An 18,316-nucleotide genomic window follows, 5' to 3' on the forward strand; every position below is an offset into this window, starting at 1 on the left:
GGCCTAAAACATTCCCAGTGGGTGAAGACTTGAAAATAGACTCAGCCATCTGAAAGAATAGAAGTTCCTTTTTCTGCCAAATGTGACAGCCACAAGTGGTGCAGCCCCAGCCGTTCCTGCCACATCCTTTCTGGCTCCATTGGAACAAGCACCTCCCGAGAGTGTGACTTTCCACACTGGAAGTGCTCTAGCCGAGGTGAGAGGACAAGTGATTAGGCCCTCGGGCCAGGGGAGAGGGTGACATGGGACAGCGGCACACGCTGTAGGTGGCCAGCCACGTGCTGAGTCCTGCCTCCTCTAATCCTCAGAGTGGCCAGATGAGGTAGTTGGGCTCCAAAAAGCAAACAGATGGCACACCCGAATTAGGTAATCTGAGGCGGGACAAAGTGGGTGAGTTACGGCAGAGGCAGGAGGTGGGGCTAGAAACAGGGGATGGAGACAAAGGAGTATGGAGGCAGGGGACTTAGGAGCAGCCACCGGCTGGCAGAGGGACAAGGCTGGCAGAGGGACAATCCGAGGAGGCCCAGAGCCAGCAGGATAATCCCCGACCTGGCTGGCTGGCCTCCCTCCCTCCCCATGCCATCTCCCGCCAGCACTCCCCTTGAGCCAAAGCCCATGAAGCCAGAGGGCAGGAGCCTGCTGGGGTGGCCCCAGGCCCAGCAGGTGGAGAAGGGTGGAGAAATGCCCCTGTGGCCCCAGGTTCAGTGAGGAGTTCCTGCTCCCCAGCGCTCCCTGAGCAAGGAGGATAGGCTCTTCCCGTTCTCTGCCTCCCCATCCTGGTGCCCCCAGCCCCCACAAATGCTTATGTGGCTGCCCAGCCTTAAGCCCTGAGCAAAGTACAACTCAGAAGTTCTTGGAGTCTATGGATTTGTGGTTTGGGATGAGGGGCACTGAGCCTATAGGACATCGAAATAAGGCTTTCAAAATTGGCCTCCCCTCAAAACTGGTGTCAACATCGTTGTCACTTCTTCCCAGGGATGTCCTCCCTCCTCTCAAGTCCTCCCTTCCTTCCCAGAGTCTTCCTTTCCCTTTCCTACAGTCTTCACCTCCTTCCCAGAATCCTCCTCTCTCTTTCCCACAGTCCTCACCTCCTTCCAAGGGTCCTCTTCTCTCTTTCCCAGATCTTCCTTTCTCTTTCCCATGGTCCTCCTCTCTCATTCCTTTCTCCTCCATCTTCACACAAAACTTTGCCCCTTTTATCTGGAAAGATCCTCCTTCCACACCACAATTGGGTCAATTTCAAGGACGGTCCTTGTCCTCAGACTGGGAGTTTTGTTTGGAAGGGCCAAATATTTCACCCCCATTTACACATCAATACAGTAGAGTCAGTCTGTGGTAGCCCAGATATAATGCGTTCCTACTCTTAAAAGGAGAGAGAGCTGCTAGGTTCAACTGTAGTCCAAGAAAAAAAAAAGTCTGTACTCCCACAACTCCTTACAGAAAGCAAGTTTGTCAGCATGTTACCCACAAAACTTCCCCCAGCCTTCAGCACAACAAAAACAATTGAACAAAAGAAATGTTAGCAGGATCACTGAGGCAAGATCCTGAGGAAAGACTGAGCCGAGATCCTCTCTGTTCTAGACTGGGGGGCAGGGTACAGGTAGAGGACCCAGGGGCTGGATACTGTTTTTCATCATCAATCCCTTTTCACAAAACCCTCCCACGTAGCCCTCAAGGCTCTCTGACCAGGGCACCTGCTTCTCTCAGCGCAGCATTGCTGGCACCACCTGCTCCCCACAGCCGCACGTCTGCGGCATGGTCCGCTACCCGCTGAGACGACAGTAGAGGCCCTGGGGACCTCTGCACACAGCCCTTCCTACTGAGAACAATCCAGTCCTCCCCAGCATTAGATAGAAAGTTTATGGTACAAAAAATGTGTAGATCTACTTGGCATTTCCCACAGGGAACAGCCTCAAGGTGACCTGCCCTTTTTTTCACCCCATTCCAACTATTATGTACAACTGTGCAGTATGTTATTTCTTAACATGAATGAGCTACATTTTTGTAATTAAACCCCTAGATGACTTCTGCAAAGGGCATAATATTCAAAACTTTACTGAAAAAGTAGATTTTATTCAATGCTTCATGGCCATAAAGGGGAAAAGAAAATAATATAGTTCCTATCAAAAAAGCAGTATCAATACAAAGGTCGAAAACATAGCATAATCAGAATTTTACATTTAGTTTGATGGCTACTTGACTGAAATAGTCAAAACTACTTTCACCTCATTCTGAATGGAATGGAAAAGAATAAAGTTCTTTTAAAACATCAAAGCCAGTGAACAAGTACATAAACAAACATCGTTTAATAATTTAATAAAATATAAATAAATAAAATATAAATATATTTTTTCAGCATTTTCTAAGTGACTTAGTTTATTTTTATTTTTTTAGATTTTATTTATTTATTCATGAGAGACACAGAGAGAGGCAGAGACTTAGGCAGAGGGGGAAGCAGGCTCCTTGCGGGGAGCCAATGTGGGACTCGATCCCAGGACCCCAGGATCACAACCTGAGTTAAAGGCAGATGCTCAACCACTGAGCCACCCAGATGCCCCCAGTGACACAGTTTAAAAAGAGAACATTCTGGGCCTTAAGAAAGTGAGTTCAAAATGGGTCTCTAGATATCTAGCACAAGGCTCTATGTGCTCTTCTTGACAGTACACAAGAGGTCAAACCATCAACGCATCCCCTAAGAGAGCCCAGGAAATTCCTCAAGTGCCCCCACAGCTTTGGTCAAGAGAACCCACATGGGCGACAGGAAAAGGGTTTCACGTTGTACTCACTCTTACAAAGTTGTCAGGGAACAAACCTCTTCTGCCGTTGATCTGTCCCTCCCACCAGCCTCCATCCTCCTTCCTGATGTTGGTGATGATCTCACCCACGCTGATAGTCAGCTCATCGTCGTGCTGGGCCTGGTAGTCAAACTCCACTATGGCCTCCACTGGAAGGAAGAGGGACAGAAACAAGAGCACTTTAGATCGAATGTTGCAGAAGTCTGAGGCCCAGCATCCCTGGAAGAGCAGCCATCATATTAAAGGAAGGTCCCCTCTACCAATACCTCAAATAACAGGGCCCCCACACAGCAACCTGATTTGGTTAACCTGAGGCCTGTTGCACAGAAACCACAAAGCACAGGTCCGTGGTCAGGCCGAGTGGCCCACAGGCCTCAGGCCAGCAGGAGCTTTGGAGGGGAAATCACACAGTGACAGCAGGCCAACAACATCTGCACTCCCAGAGGGAGGGCAGCGTCATTTCCCCAAGCACAGAGAAGGCAAGTAACAGACACAAGTTGGGTACGTCAGTGTCCCCACCCTTGCCCAGATGAACTGTGCGATGTTAACTTCCCTGGGCCTCAGGCATGCAAAATGTGGGTGATAATAACTCCCGCTCCACAGACTGATGCCCCTCTCAGCCACAACATGCGTAAAGACAGCTGACACTGAGGGCCCTGCTGGCCAAAGCGATGTCTCAGCTGCTTACATCTGTGGGCACAACTGCCTTCTCAACAGAGGGCTTCTTGGGCAGCAACACTCCCTTTTTTTTAAGACTTTATTTGAGAGAGAGAGAGAGAAAGTTGAGTGCACAAACAGCGGGGAAGGGCAGAGGGAGAGGGAATCTCCAGAAGACTCCCTACATGGAGGGCTTGATCCCAGAACCCTGGGATCAGGACCTGAGCCAAAGGCAGACACTTAACTGACCGAGCCACCCAGGCGTCCCTCAGGCAGCAATACCATTTTAAAGTGTTCTCCCAATCTGGGGTGATTTTTTTATACGTGATCATAGGTGGAAGCAACAGATGACACATATGGGTCTCCTTGTTGACAAAGTACAGATGCAAGTTAGCAGAGCTAAGCGATCCTGAGCAAGCACGTTAATTTATCCATATATGGATTACACAATTCATCTACACCTTGGTCTCGCTTCACACCCACTTCAACCAATAAACTTCCTGTCCTTTTCCCACTATATTCCCAGGTCAATATGAATGAATGAATGGCAAATGAATCAATACAAGGGTAGCAAAAATTAGGTGAAACCTCAAGTGGTGAATTAGCAATTTGGGGATTATAGAAATGGAATAGGAAACATTTTAAATGAACTCTACAGGAAGCACACATACAAAAATGAACTAAAAATGGATCACAGACCTAAGAGCTAAAACTATAAAATTTTCAGAAGAAAGCACAGGATAGAACCTTAGTAATCTTGGGTTTGGCGAAGATTTCTTTAGTAGGAGACCAAAAAAAAAACACAAAATGACTTTTGAAATTTCAGTCCACTGGGGTAGGTTTCCAGAAAAGAGATTGGTAGGTAAGTGGGCTCCCTGTCAAATGGGTTTGCATATTCATTAGAGATGAATTCCCAAAGTGCTTCAGGATCATCTGGCCATCCAGACTGGCATGCTCCCCCCGTCCGTTCAAGTCAGCTAACACAGACAGTTCATAAGCAACCCAAAGTGAAATTTCCTTGCCTGAATCATTTCTTCATTTCAAAATTAGCTGGCTGACTGCTGTCATGAATGTGCCCAGGATGAAGTTGAGTTGTAAACCCTTCTCATCACTTACTTATTTTTTAAAAAATATTTTATTTATTTATTCATAGAGACACAGAGAGAGAGAGAGAGGCAGAGAGAGAAGCAGGCTCCATGCAGGAAGCCTGACTCGATCCCGGGACTCCAGGATCAGGCCCTGGGCTGAAGGCAGTGCTAAACCACTGAGCCACCGGGCTGCCCCCCACCCCTTCTCATCACTTATAAACAAAAAGAAGGCACATAAGAACAGAAACAACGTGGCCTCTTCAGATTTTTCGTGATTCCTGATGAGTACAAAGGCAGAAACACTCCTATCTTCTTGTATTATGTTCTGCTCCCCAGCAGTTAAAATGAGCCATCATGACGATCAAAACCAGGTCCATTAAAAAATAACTTTCTTTAAATGATCTAGACAGGGATCTAATTGAAGCTCTGCTATTGGAAAATTATGTGCAATCTGCCTCTATTCATTGGAGAGTTTCTTTCCAAGGGTTATTTGCCTCATCTCTGATCTTTAGTGAAATTTTATGTATAATTGTTACGTATTTATTCCACCTCGGGAACAGAAAACACCTGTTTAGTGTTGCACTTTAGGCCAGTGTGTTTTATTAATGCAACTGTGACACAAAGTCTCCTTTACCTTTTCAAAATGTTATGGCTTTAAATTATGATTTATTTTGATTGTGGAATAAATACATGAATGGAAAAAAAAAAACATTGTTCCTGTGCCTGACATTTTCCTGCATTATCTCATTTAATCCTCACAATATTATGATGTTCTTCTTCCCAATTAAAGAACCTGAAGCTCAGCAAAACAGTTAAGATCATTTTCTGAGCCAGCACTCTCCAAAGTGTGATGGACTCACTTCAGGGATAAGTTGATATCATGAAAAAAAACTAGAACATCAATTCATTTTATTTTAATTTTAAAAAGATAAAAAATTCAACTTCTCTAATATTCTATTTGCAGAATGACACTGGTTCCTTCACCCAGCCTCTAGGTCCGGCAATCAAGGGTGCTCTAAGGACAGGAAGCAGCCTGAGGGACAGTGGTCCTCCTCGGTAAGAATGGTGGCTAGAGCCAGAGCCAGCTTTCAGCTCTGTAATGCCTCCTGATAGAGCCTCTTTGTGGCTATTACCCCTCACTAAATGGATGAAAGGCTTGGAAAGATTTGTGTTAAGAAAGTAGGGGTTGTTGGGGCAGCCTGGGTGGCTCAGCGGTTTAGTGCCACCTTCAGCCCAGGGCATGATCCTGGAGACCCGGGATCGAGTCCCACATCGGGCTCCCTGCATGGAGCCTGCTTCTCCCTCTGCCTGTGTCTCTGCCTCTCTCTCTCTCTCTGTCTCTCGTGAATAAATAAATAAAATCTTTAACATAAAAGAAAAAAAAAAGTAGGGGTTGTAGACAATACTCAACATGTGACCAAGGAAACAAGGAAATGGCGGAGCTACCACTTACAGCTTCTGGTGTGAGCTCTTGGCCAGCTACATTGGGAGGGGAACACAAGGACAGGCCAACCAGGTCTTCCAGAAAGACGACCAAAACCTAAATTATCAAGACAATTTATAATACAGGGTGTTTTCCACCATTGATATAGGTGTATATAACCTAATTGAACTACTGGGATTGCAAGATATTTAAAAGAATGCACCTGAGCCATGAAGACAAATGCCTTCACTTTCTACCAATGTCTGAAGTCATATAATACTCAATCTTATATGTTCCTAAAGTGTGAGGACACTTAGTGGACTGGAGTGTCCACTAAACCTAATAACAAATGTTTAGAAGCTTCTTTTGGGTTTTCTCAGTCAACTACTACAGTAATATATGCATATAATCTATACCTAAATATATACATGGAAATACTCAATTACTTTTATAAAAATAGGTATTTTTTTAATCAAGAAAGGTTTGGGACACTGACCTAGGCTCCCCAAAGCTGATCCCATTAGCACTTGGAAATAAAAGCTCACAGTCTGTCTGATGGGAACAGGAAATCATGGGTGAGTGGCATCAGGGGCAAAGCAGCACATGAGACCTGTCTGGGGGAGAGGGAGCACAGGAAGGCTACAAAGGAGGAATCTAGTCAAAAGTCTAACTAGACACTGAACTTGAATCCTGTGTACTTTGGGGAGCTCAGAACCCCATCAACTTCCAGAACACAGCCTTGCTGCTTCTTTCCTAAAGAGCAAGTCTCACTTTCTCTGTTCTCTAAGTGGGCCTTACCAAAAATGAAGCTGGAAAAGTACAGAGGAATCTGCTTTAATATGGTTTTTGAGAAGTTAACAGCTGCTGTCTGCTGCCACAAACTTATGAGAAACGCACCCTGGTTTTGCTTCAGCCTCCCTCTTTTGATGGGCCTGAGAACACACCTTAATTGACGCTTACTGTAAGTAAGGCTGAGGATTAAGAAGTGGGGGCTCAGGGATAAATAAAGCATAACTACATAATTTTTGAGTCTTTCCAATATCCTATTGACCTGGTCTTTCCAGATTTACACTTGTTTTATCTCTTAGACACTAGGTCATCACATACGTCTGCCTTCTGGTGCCAGCTGGACTCTGACTGCCTCGTATCACCTTCCTGGCTCCTCCAGCCCCCAGTCTTCCCTGGGCCTCAAGGCAATTCCATGTGGTGGTAGCTGCACATGTGTCTCATGGTCCCAGTGAGCCTCTAATGCCTTCTGGGTGCAGATAACCCTTAGCTCTTAGTTCTGTTCTCTCTCTCTCCTATGAGCATCCATGACATGTAGTAGGTGCTCATTAAAAGCCATGATTAAACCAGCTGCTCAGCTTGCATTGTCTAATGGCAGGTAGTTCTCTGCCCAATCAAGATGGTACCAAAATGCCAAGTGTCAATCACATTTTTGCAAATTGAGTCAGATTCTTCAGTGCACTAAGGGAGCTTGCTATTTAAAGAATCCTGTGGTTAATGCTTTTGTAACATGAATAATCACTTCCTGCTTTACCTTTCCTGTCAAGATGAATTTTTATATATCAAGTTGCTCTAAGAGGAGGAAAACTATGTATGGTATTCTTAAGAGCTCATAAACCATGAGGCTGTGTCTCTCCTATCCCCTTGAAAGGCTAAGTCCATTGTTGTCTGCAAGCCTTTGAAAGGTTCTGGATTTTGGCTGTCCACTATAGTATCACCTGCCATGTTTGGCTCTTGAGTACCTGAAATGTCGACAGTCTGAATTGAGATGTGCCATAAAATACAAAGCAGATGCCAAAGACTTATTGAGAGAAAAATAACATAAAATATCTCATATATTGCGATTGATTGCACATTGAAATTATTTTAGACATGCTAGGTTAAATAAATATATCATTAAAACTAATTTTGCTTGTTTCTTTTTACCTTATGGATGTGGCTACTATGACATTTAAAATTACATATGCAACCTGGTATTATACTTTCACTGGACAGAGCTAATTTAGGATAATACGTGGCAGACAGGTAATCAAGACCTCACATTTCATAAACACAGTCAATATATTCACAAGAGGGGATCCCTGGGTGGCTCAGCAGTTTGGCACCTGCCTTCGGCCCAGGGCATGGTCCTGAAGTCCCGGGATTGAGTCCTGCATCGGGCTCCCTGCATGGAGCCTGCTTCTCCCTCTGCCTGTGTCTCTGCCTCTTTCTCTCTCTCTCTCTCTCTCATGAATGAATGAATGAATAAATAAATAAAAATCTTAAAAAATATATTCACAAAAGCCCACGAGAAAGTCTGCATCCCCGAAACCCATTTCCTTGGCTTTGGGAAGCTGCAGAAATGATAAAACATTACCTAAGGTTTTTTTTTAATGGTACCCTTTGGGAAACTACCTGTGGGCATGAGCACAAAATTAAAATACCAAGCTAAATAAAATATATCGGAGGTATAATTAGGGCAACAGTAAACAAAATCCCATATTTAAAGACACCATAAATTACAAAACTTAAGAACGTCTCCCCGTCAGAAAACTACCACCTTCCAGCTGCCTGCTACGCCAAAAGCCAGCCTCCACACGTTGGCTGCATCTAGCGCTGCTGCAAAAGGCGAAGCCACGGTTAAGCCATGTGTACAAACAGGCAGAGCCAGGAGATAAGAGGTCTGCTTGAACGCACAAAACATGTCAACCACCCAGATCTCTGCCTTCAAACTTGCTGGAATGGGTCCTCCCCCAAAACATGAAATGGGTGCTTTTTAACTGTCAGTTGGCTAAGCCAGCTGCCAAGCACCTTCTCACAGCAAACTTCTCACGGTGGCATTTCAGAGGCCCCGCTCTGTGACCCAGCCCCTCCCCACTTCTGTACCAAACTTCCTGTCTCCTGGCACTTACCATGCCAAAAGCTCACGCTGGCTCAGCCCAATGGAGCTTGCAGTCTGACTGCAAGTCTGACTTTATCTTTTGCAGGATTCTACCTCCCTCGCCTAGCATAGCATCCAGCTCACAAATGCCCGAATAAGCCAGAGCATAGAGGAGAAGAAAAGTTTCCCGATTAATTTCCTTTGTGTGTACACACACACACACACACACACACACGATGCCACAAACCCCTCAGCAGTTTAAGCATGAAGAATTTCAGATGGGGGTGCCTGTGTGGCTCAGTCAGTTGAGCATTCAACTCTTGACTTTGGCTCAGGTCATGATCTCGAGGTTGTGAAGTTGAGTCCTGCATCAGGGCTCCACACTCAGTAGGGGGTCTGCCAGAGATTTTTCTCTCCCTCTCCCTCTGCCCCTCCCTCTGCTCTCTCTCTCAAATAAATAAATCTTTTTTAAATTAAAAAATAGTTTCAGGGGTGCCTGGGTGGCTCAGCCAGCTAATCAATCATGTACCTTTGGCTCTGGACATGATCCAGGAGTCCTGGGATCAAGCTCCGAGTCAGGCTCCCTACTCAGCGGGGCACATCTGCTTCTCGCTCTCCCTCTGTCCCTCTCCCTGCTCCTGCTCTCTCTCTGTCTCTCTGTCTCAAGTAAATAAATAAAATCTTTAAAAATTAATAAACTAATAAATTAATAAATTAATTAAAAGAATTTCAGATGTATACACAGCCAAGAAAATCAACAAAAAGGCAACTTACTGAATGGGAGAAAATATTTGCAAATCATATATCTAATAAGGGGTTAATATCTAAGATATATAAATAATTCATACAACTCAATAGCAAAACAAAACAAACAAAAACCACACACACACAATCTAATTTTTAAAAACGGGCAGAGGATCCGAATCGACATTTCTCCAAAGAAGACATCCAGATGGCCAATAGGTACATGAAAAGGTGCTCAACATCACTCATCATCAGGGAAATGCAAATCAAAACCACAAGGAGATATCACCTCACACCTGTGAGAACGGCTGGCATCAAAAAGACCAGAAATAACAAGAGTTGGTGAGGAAATGGAGGAAAAGGAACCCTTGTGCACCATGGATGGGAATGGTGCAGCTGCTATAGAAAGCAGTACAAAGGTTCCTCCGAAATTAAAAGTAGGACTACCACATGATCCAGCGATCCCACTCCTGGGTATTTACGTAAAGAAAATGAAAACACTCATGTGAAAAGAGATCTGCACCCCTATGTTCGCTACAGCATTATTTACAAGAGCCATGACATGGAAACTGCCCAAGTGTCCATCAATAGATGAACTGATAAAGAGGATGTGGCACATACATAATGGCATAGTACTGAGCCATAAAAAAGAATGGAATCTTTCCATTTGCAGCAACATGGATGGGCCTCGAGGGCATTATGCTAAGTGAAAGAAAGAGAAAGACAAAGAAAGATAATTATTGTATGATCTCACTTATATGTGGACTCTAAAAAAAACAGAAAGAAAAAAGGTCATAGATAAAGAGAACAGATTGGCTGTTGACAGAGGCAAGGTTTGGCGAGGTGGGGGGTGAGATGTGAAATGAGTGAAAGGGGTTAAAAGATACAGGCTTCTAGTTATAAAATAAATAAATCGTGGGGACGTAATATTTAGTATGGTGACCACAGTTAATAATATTTAACGTATATATAAAAGTTACTGAGATTAACTCTTAAAAGTTCTCATCACAAAAAAAAAATTTTTTTAAAAGTTCTCATCACAAGAAAAAAACTCTTTAAACTGTGTGTGGTGATAGATAGTAACTAGACTTACTGTGTTGATCATTTTGAAATATATACAAATAGGGATTCCTGGATGGCTCAGCGGTTCAGCACCTGCCTTCCGCCCAGGGCATGGTCCTGGAGTCCCGGGATCGAGTCCCACATTGGGCTCCCTGCATGGAGTCTGCTTCTCCCTCTGCCTGTCTCTCTCTCTCTCTCTCTCTCTCTCTCGAATAAATAAATAAAATCTAAAAAAAAAGAAAGAAATATATACAAATATCAGGGACGCCTGAGTGGCTCAGGGGTTGAGCATCTGCCTTCAGCTCAGGGCATGATCCCAGGGTCCTGGGATCGAGTCCCACATTGGGCACCCCACAGGGAGCCTGCTTCTCCCTCTGCCTGTGCCTCTGCCTCTCTTCTCTGTCTCTCATGAATAAATAAATAAAATCTTAAAAAAAGAAATATATACAAATATCAAATCATTATGTTATACACCTGAAACTGTTATATGTCAATTGTATCTCAACAAAAAAAAGAAAAAGAACTGTTTCATTTGTGAATTTTAAAGAATAATTTTGTGGGATCCCTGGGTGGCGCAGCGGTTTGGCGCCTGCCTTTGGCCCAGGGCGCGATCCTGGAGACCCAGGATCGAATCCCACATCAGGCTCCCGGTGCATGGAGCCTGCTTCTCCCTCTGCCTATGTCTCTGCCTCTCTCTCTCTCTCTGTGACTATCATAAATAAATAAAAATTAAAAAAAAAAAAAAAAAAAAAGAATAATTTTGTAATGTTTTGTTCCAGATGTCTAATTGAGGAAAGCATACAAAATCAAAAAGTAATTGTTTGCCAAAAAAGATTTCACCAGGAAAGATCATGATTCCTGATGATTAGAGATAGAAAGAACATTAGTTACCATCTTGTCAAATCCTTTTCTTAATTTTACTGATGAGGAACTGAGGCCTGGAAGATTCCATGACTGAGGCTCAGAGAGGGTGAGAGCTAAATCATGGCAGTGTCAAGACTGGGACTAAACTCTCCCAGGTCATGGTTCCAGCAAGAGAAGAGAAGATACAAAGTGAAAAGGAGAAAAACTGAGACCAGAGAGATAGAGACATCCACACCATTGGGTTCTTTTTTTAATCCTTTCATGTATAACATAGTACCCAGAACACCCAGAAAAAATTATACTGGTCAAGAACATACAAGAACTTATGTTCAAATCTAATGAGATGGAGTGACGCCTGGGTGGCTCAGAGGTTGAGCGCCTACCTTCGGGCCAGGGCGTGATCCTGGTCCCGGGATCAAGTCCCACATCGGGCTCCCTGCATGGAGCCTGCTTCTCCCTCTGCCTGTCTCTGCCTCTCTCTCTGTGTTTCTCATGAATAAATAAAATCTTTTTAAAAAATCTAATGAGATGGAAAGGAGACCAGTGGTTGCCTAGGCCAGGGAGTGACTGCAGATGAATACAAGAGATCTTACTGAGCTGACGGAAATGTTCTAAAATTAAACTGTGGTGAGGGTTTCACGATGCTATAAATTTACTAAAATCATCGAACTGTACACTTAAAATGGGTATTTTATACTTGAATATAGTTTTTAAAAATAAAAAGACTACGTGATGTTTATTTTGGAATTTACGATCATAGATATCACTCACTGAGGTGGTTGACTGCGTTTGTGTCCCAGGGAGAGACCAATCCCCATTCAGAAGGGGAATCCATTTGGGGGACCGTCCCCTCTCCTATGAGATATAGTCTGATGGGACTGTCCATCAAAATGTCCCACATCTGCCAGGATAGGACTCAACTAGGTCTCATAACAGCAGATGGACATGACAAAGACTGGACGTGGCTAGAGCAAATCCCCCGGCAGGGCTCCCCAAAGAGGCAAGGAGCTCTGGGGCTTCCTCGTTGCTATCTTTTCTCAAACTGAACTTCCAGCTCTTCTTCCATCCTATAAACCAGCCAGCAGCCCTCCAATAAATCCTCTTCCCTACTTTGATTGAGGGTGAGTTGGTTTCTGTTGCTTCCAACCAGAGAACCTCAACAGATACACTTGTTTTTTTTTAAGATTTTATTTATTTATCCATGAGAGACACAGAGAGAGAGAGAAGCAGAGACACAGGCAGAGGGAGAAGCAGGCTCCATGCAGGGAGCCCGACGTGGGACTCGATCCCAGGTCTCCAGGATCACGCCCTGGGCTGAAGGCGGCTCTAAACTGCTGAGCCAACCAGGCTGCCCAACAGATACACTTGTACATCAACTTTTTGAACAATAGACTCTTCCCTACACAAGTCTGCACAAAGCCCAGTTCTCACCATCCCCAGCTCTCCCAGTAGTGTCAAGGCACAGGGTTTGGGGACCTGAACTTCCTGGATCAAGGCCACCAGTGCTGGGAGGTCCAACACAGCTGACCTCCACACCAGCACATTTTCCTGTGGCATCTTCACAAACACACCACTAAGGAGACCATTCGGGGGCCAACAAACGTTCATTCCTAAGTCCTGAAACTGTCTGAAACTGAGCATGAGCTTCCCCAAGGAAGACAGGCAAAGAACATAGACTCCAGTGAACTAAGTCACTGCTCCTGAACTCTCTCCCCAGGCACCGTTTGCAGGGATGGCTTCCTACAGTGTTAAATGATGTCTTCAGGGGCCCAGCAGCAGCTCTCAGAACTGGGCCTCAGCAGGGAAGGGAGAAAGAGAGCTATCAAGAGAGAAGAAAGAGCAGCAGCCAGCTGGGAGAGAGGAAAGAAGGCCCACCGCCGACTGCCTCCCATGACACTCCTGTTACACTGCTCACTAAGCCAGCCTCCAATCCCATCTCTCAACTCGGGCTATCTCTATCCCAAGCATCTTCATGGAAGATACAAGCCGTGGGAGAAAGAACACAGGCCTTGACATGGTAGGCCTGGGAGTGACTTCTGGCTGAGATATTCCCTAGCTGTGTGTCAGGGGACACACACCCTGCTTGAATTCATTTGTTCTGTGCTTAAAACTGGGAAGTGATATACCCATTGGGTGGTTGCAACGACTGAGGGGCGATGCGTATAAACTCCTGTATGCAGCAGCTACTCCATAAACCATAGCCTTCCAGTAGGCCCTTACCGTGCTGTGCTGTGAAGGTTTCCCCATGCACATCCTCCCTCTCTGCTCCCTGGAATGGGACCTCTTAAAGGGCAGATCTGAGCATCTCTTCCCCCTCACCTGGCATCAGGCACAGAGTAGGTACTCAATAACTGTTGGCAATTGCATGCATGTCCTGAGAAAGCATCACCCCAAACCACAGCTTATTACTCAAGCACAATGAAATGCCATTACAAATGCGAGCCTAGTTGTCTGACTCTAAGGCTAGCAAAATTCAAAAACCAGCACAACCAGTTAGTCACAAAATAGGTTATGGCCCACTGGCCCAAACCTCTCAAGTTCCACTATAATCAGCCTTGACTCCATCCCCACCTCTGCCACGACCACCGACCACAACCACTGCCCCGACAGAGGGGCCCCAGGGTAGAGATGAGGATGTGATGCAGGACCACGGCTGGGTTACCTGCTCCCTCAACCAAAAGTGCTTCACAAAGGCTGGGGGGTGAGTCCCTCACAGCCTGCATTTGGAAGGCTTGGCCTCACCAGGCTTCACCCAAGGAGCCAGAAACAATGAGTTGTTAAATACTTCCTGACTGAAATTAACCCCTGCAAACCTAATGTGCAGATCTTTGAAGAATGTGCCTTCAATAGACTGGAGAAGAATAACTTGGCCTGAAAAAGATTTTTTAAGATTTTTAAAAATATTTTATTTATTTATTTATTCATGAGAGTCACAGAGAGAGAGGCAGAGACACAGGCAGAGGGAGAAGCAGGCTCCACACAGGGAGCCCAACGCGGGACTTGATCCAGGGACTCCAGGATCACGCCCTGAGCTGAAGGCAGGCGCTCAACCGGTGAGCCACCCAGGCATCCCGAAAAAGATCTTTTTTAATAAAAAAGAGAATACAGAGAATTCTGTGCAGATGATTTTGCAGGTAAAAACTAGCAAAGAATCAAGACAATTGATTATGGTTGATAAGACTGTATAAAGAATGGTTCTACATAACAACCATGGAGAAGAAAATAAACTGCTCCTTAAAAAACCAGTTCAATAAAAAGTTAATTAAGTCAAAACAGCTTAGCCACTTAAAGAAAACATAACCTTTTTTCTTCAGTAGAAGAAAGAAAACACATGAATGTTGCTTTACATAAATACTTGACAGTTGTAAGTAACAAAGTGGCTTGAGGATGAATAGATATGGCTTTTTTCCTCCTTGACTTTATAATGACAACCTGGCTCTCAAATTCAAAGGAGTGACCTAAAGACAGGTGCCTGATTAGAAGGTGATCCCTTATTTTTCTCAGTGAGAAGATCCAAAGGGTCTGGGGCCAACCAAATCTTAATAAGGAAGAAGAAACAGTCAAATGTGTGCTTATACTATGGCTTAATTAAGTTAGAGATTAGAGAAAATAAAATAATTAGAAAACACTGCTTCTCCCCCCGACATCCACTCATGCCATGAACCAATTTTATTTGACAGACACTGCATGGGTGGGTGAAACACATTTGGTTATGGACAAGGCATCGAAAATGTTTGCTTAAACTTCTTTATTAATTCAGGGCAGCCCAGGTGGCTCAGCAGTTTAGTGTCACCTTCGACCCAGGGCATGATCCTGGAGACCCAGGATCGATTCCCACGTCAGACTCCCTGCGTGGAGCCTGCTTCTCCCTCTGTGTCTCTGCCTCTGTGTGTGTGTGTGTGTGTCTTATGAATAAATAAAATCTTTAAAAAAATAAAAATTCAGTCAGGGCAGCCTGGGTGGCTCAGCGGTTTAGCGCTTGCCTTCAGCCCAAGGTGTGATCCTGGAGTCCCGGGATCAAGGATCAAGCATGAAGCCTGCTTCTCCTTCTGCCTGTGTCTCTGCCTCTCTCTCTCTCTCTGTGTGTCTCTCATGAATAAATAAATAAAATCTTTAAAAATAAATAAAAATAATAAAAAAATAAAAATTCATTCATATTGCCCTATAGTACAAGATATCTTGTAAGGACTGCACTAGAATACAGCTCTGGCTTTTCTCAAGGACAGTCTGGGGTGGCTGGGGAGGTGGCTCTAGAGGTGGACATGTGGCAGGAAAAGAAGAAAGACAAAGGCTTTCTGCTGACCTCAGGGCAACTAAGTGGAATGAGCGTAAGGGGCAAGGATGCTCAGAAGACTGGGGAAGCAGGTCAAAAGGGGGGAAGTGAGGCATGATTCCACAGAAAACAGTGGTCAGTCTGCCCAGGGGCAAGGCCTGAGTCACCACCCAGGCTTCTGTGAATAAGAAACGCACTGTCTGGTGGGGGAGAAAGTAGACAGGGGTGACAGGAAACCACAGGGGATCTTCACTGCCTTCCCCCGGCAGATCCAGCACCTCTCTTGAGGCTTCACGTCCACCCCAGGTGTAATGGTCCCTTAGGGCGTGAGCCCCCGTAAGGCAGAAGGAAGCGTGTGGGCCTTCTGAAAGAAAAGGCACGTTGCCCAATGCTTCCGCCCTCAAGTGCTGAGCCGACTGTCTGGCCCCACCGCTCAAGCAGTGCTTGTTGCTGAGTGAAGAGAAACCTGCAAGGATGATTTTTTTTTTTTTTTTTTTTTTTTTTTGATGAGAAGCTGAGAATCCAAGAAGACAGGGTCTGGGAGAAACGCACAGGGCTGAGAGCGGAGCGTAACTGCACAGCAACGGCTCTCCCAAGCAGTCTGCAATTTCAAACTGTTAGAGGAGTAACTACCCTGAGCTTCCCAACATCCAGTCTGGAGAGAAGAGCCGGGGCACCTGCAACACTGCATTGGCCACAGTGCGCTCGGCTCGATGGGTTCCTGGTGTTTCATGTAAGACAGTATGTATGGCAAGGGGGAGTCTGTGGACATTGTAATCACTAATGGTTTGCAACTCTTTTCGGTTGGCATTTTTAACAGCTTTAATAAAAGACAATCTGAGCTAAAAGTGGCTATCTACTTTAAGAACATTTCATTAATCAACTACATTGTAAGTACTTTGTTACAGAAGCAGAAAACCCCTTACTAAGTGCTTATGGACAAAGATGAACAGGAACAGCGTGAAGTTAAAACCCAACATTTTTTTCTTCCCTTGAGGACTGCAATTTAAAGTTGGACAAACAGAATAATGCATAAATAAACTGGACCAGGGCTTAACATTATGAAAACCTTTTCCAAAAGTGAAAAATAAATAAAATAAAATAAATAAATAAATAAAATAAATAAAACTAAAAGGATCAACAGTCCCACATCAAAAGACTTTTGAAAGGATGATCCAAGAAGAGTAGTTGTACGATTTTCTTTTTCAGAAATAACTGCATTAAGTTTCCAAATACCAGTTTTCACTAAGAAAAACCAAGCCAGGTAGCACTGTACAAATGGCTGGTTCCAAGGCTGGAACAGGAAAGGTAACAAGCCTGAAACATCTTGTCAAAGCAAGGAAGCCATCAAAGACTAATAGAGTCATGTCAAAAGAACTCAGAAGTGAATGAGAAAAGGCTCCCACTGGCCACAAATGATCAGTAAGAATCAGTAAGAATAACTGCAATGGATTGAAACATGTCAAACAGGTTTGATGTCTCAAATCGATATATGTTATATGATGTATGCTTCAGAATTTTTGTTTTGTTTTGTTTTGTTTCAAATCAAAGATCTGGGACGCCTGAGTGGCTCAGTGGTTGAGCGCCTCCCTTCGGCCCAGGACATGATCCTGGAGTCCGGGGATCAAGTCCCACATCGGGACTCCCTGCCTGGAGCCTGCTTCTTCCTCTGCCTGTGTCTCTGCCTCTGTGTCTCTCATGAATAAATAAATAAAATCTTTTTAAAAAATCAATGATCACCTTTGGAGAATGCTGGAGAATCAACTCATTTTTCTGAGAACTGGGAAATTAAGGGAAAGAATCCAACATCTGTCCTGCTTTTCCCATATGAATGTAGGATAACCAAATAGTTGATGAGGTACAATTCCTCTTTATAGGAGTATTCTGACTAACAAATGAAGAAGGAATGAAAGAATGAGATAATCAACATCTCGCAACCTCTAATCCAGCACCGAGGCCATGGTCACCAACGGCTGCTGACATTACAAAAAGAGACAACCAGGCTTCAAGAGCCTTATGACCAAAGGATTTGCCACCCCCGTAGAGCAAGCCTCTGGATTTGCTGCCAGGTTACAGGGGGCCCAGGGGCCCAGGAATATGTCAAATGGCACCCTCAGGTGCAGTCAACAAAATCCAGACTCTAGGAAACTCTACAAGCACATGACTTAGCTCCTTCAACCAAAAATAAGCAAATAAATAAGTAAATAATCCAAAGGAAAGGGAAAGGAGATAGTGCAACCTAAATTAAAAGAGACCCAGGGACAACGAGCCAGTCATAAAGTATGGACCTTCCAGATTCAGATTCGAACAAATGCCTTTTTACATATTTTAACTATGTGTCACTGAATATTTGAGCTGAAAGCCTGGGGATAAGGAAACATTGTTAGTTGCTGTAGGTGTAAAAATGATATTGTGATTATGGTTTTGAAAAGAGTCCTTATCTTTAAGAAATACATGCTGAAACACTTCCGGATTGTTAAAATGCTCTAAATGTGTAAGGAGAAGAACAATGTTCTTCAGTGAACCTAAAAAATGAAGAGAAAA

General features: G+C 44.4%; 1 protein-coding gene across 11 annotated transcripts in view; it reads right to left on the reverse strand.

Moving 5' to 3' along the window:
* The window catches only part of SH3KBP1 (SH3 domain containing kinase binding protein 1), a 339,638-nt gene that overhangs the window by 279,788 nt on the left and 41,534 nt on the right, over positions 1 to 18,316 (reverse strand). For 8 of the 11 annotated variants that reach the window (XM_025438119.3, XM_025438092.3, XM_025438110.3 and 5 more), the window contains one exon: positions 2,787 to 2,944. In XM_025438119.3, the coding sequence (XP_025293904.2) occupies positions 2,787 to 2,944 (158 nt within the window). Of the gene's footprint in view, positions 1 to 2,786; positions 2,945 to 18,316 lie in introns of those variants that run through there. The other 3 variants (XM_035711695.2, XM_049107448.1, XM_049107449.1) reach the window with 1 other exon arrangement.

The sequence above is a fragment of the Canis lupus genome, chromosome X (genome assembly GCF_003254725.2).
Source record: "Canis lupus dingo isolate Sandy chromosome X, ASM325472v2, whole genome shotgun sequence".
Lineage (NCBI taxonomy): Eukaryota > Metazoa > Chordata > Mammalia > Carnivora > Canidae > Canis > Canis lupus.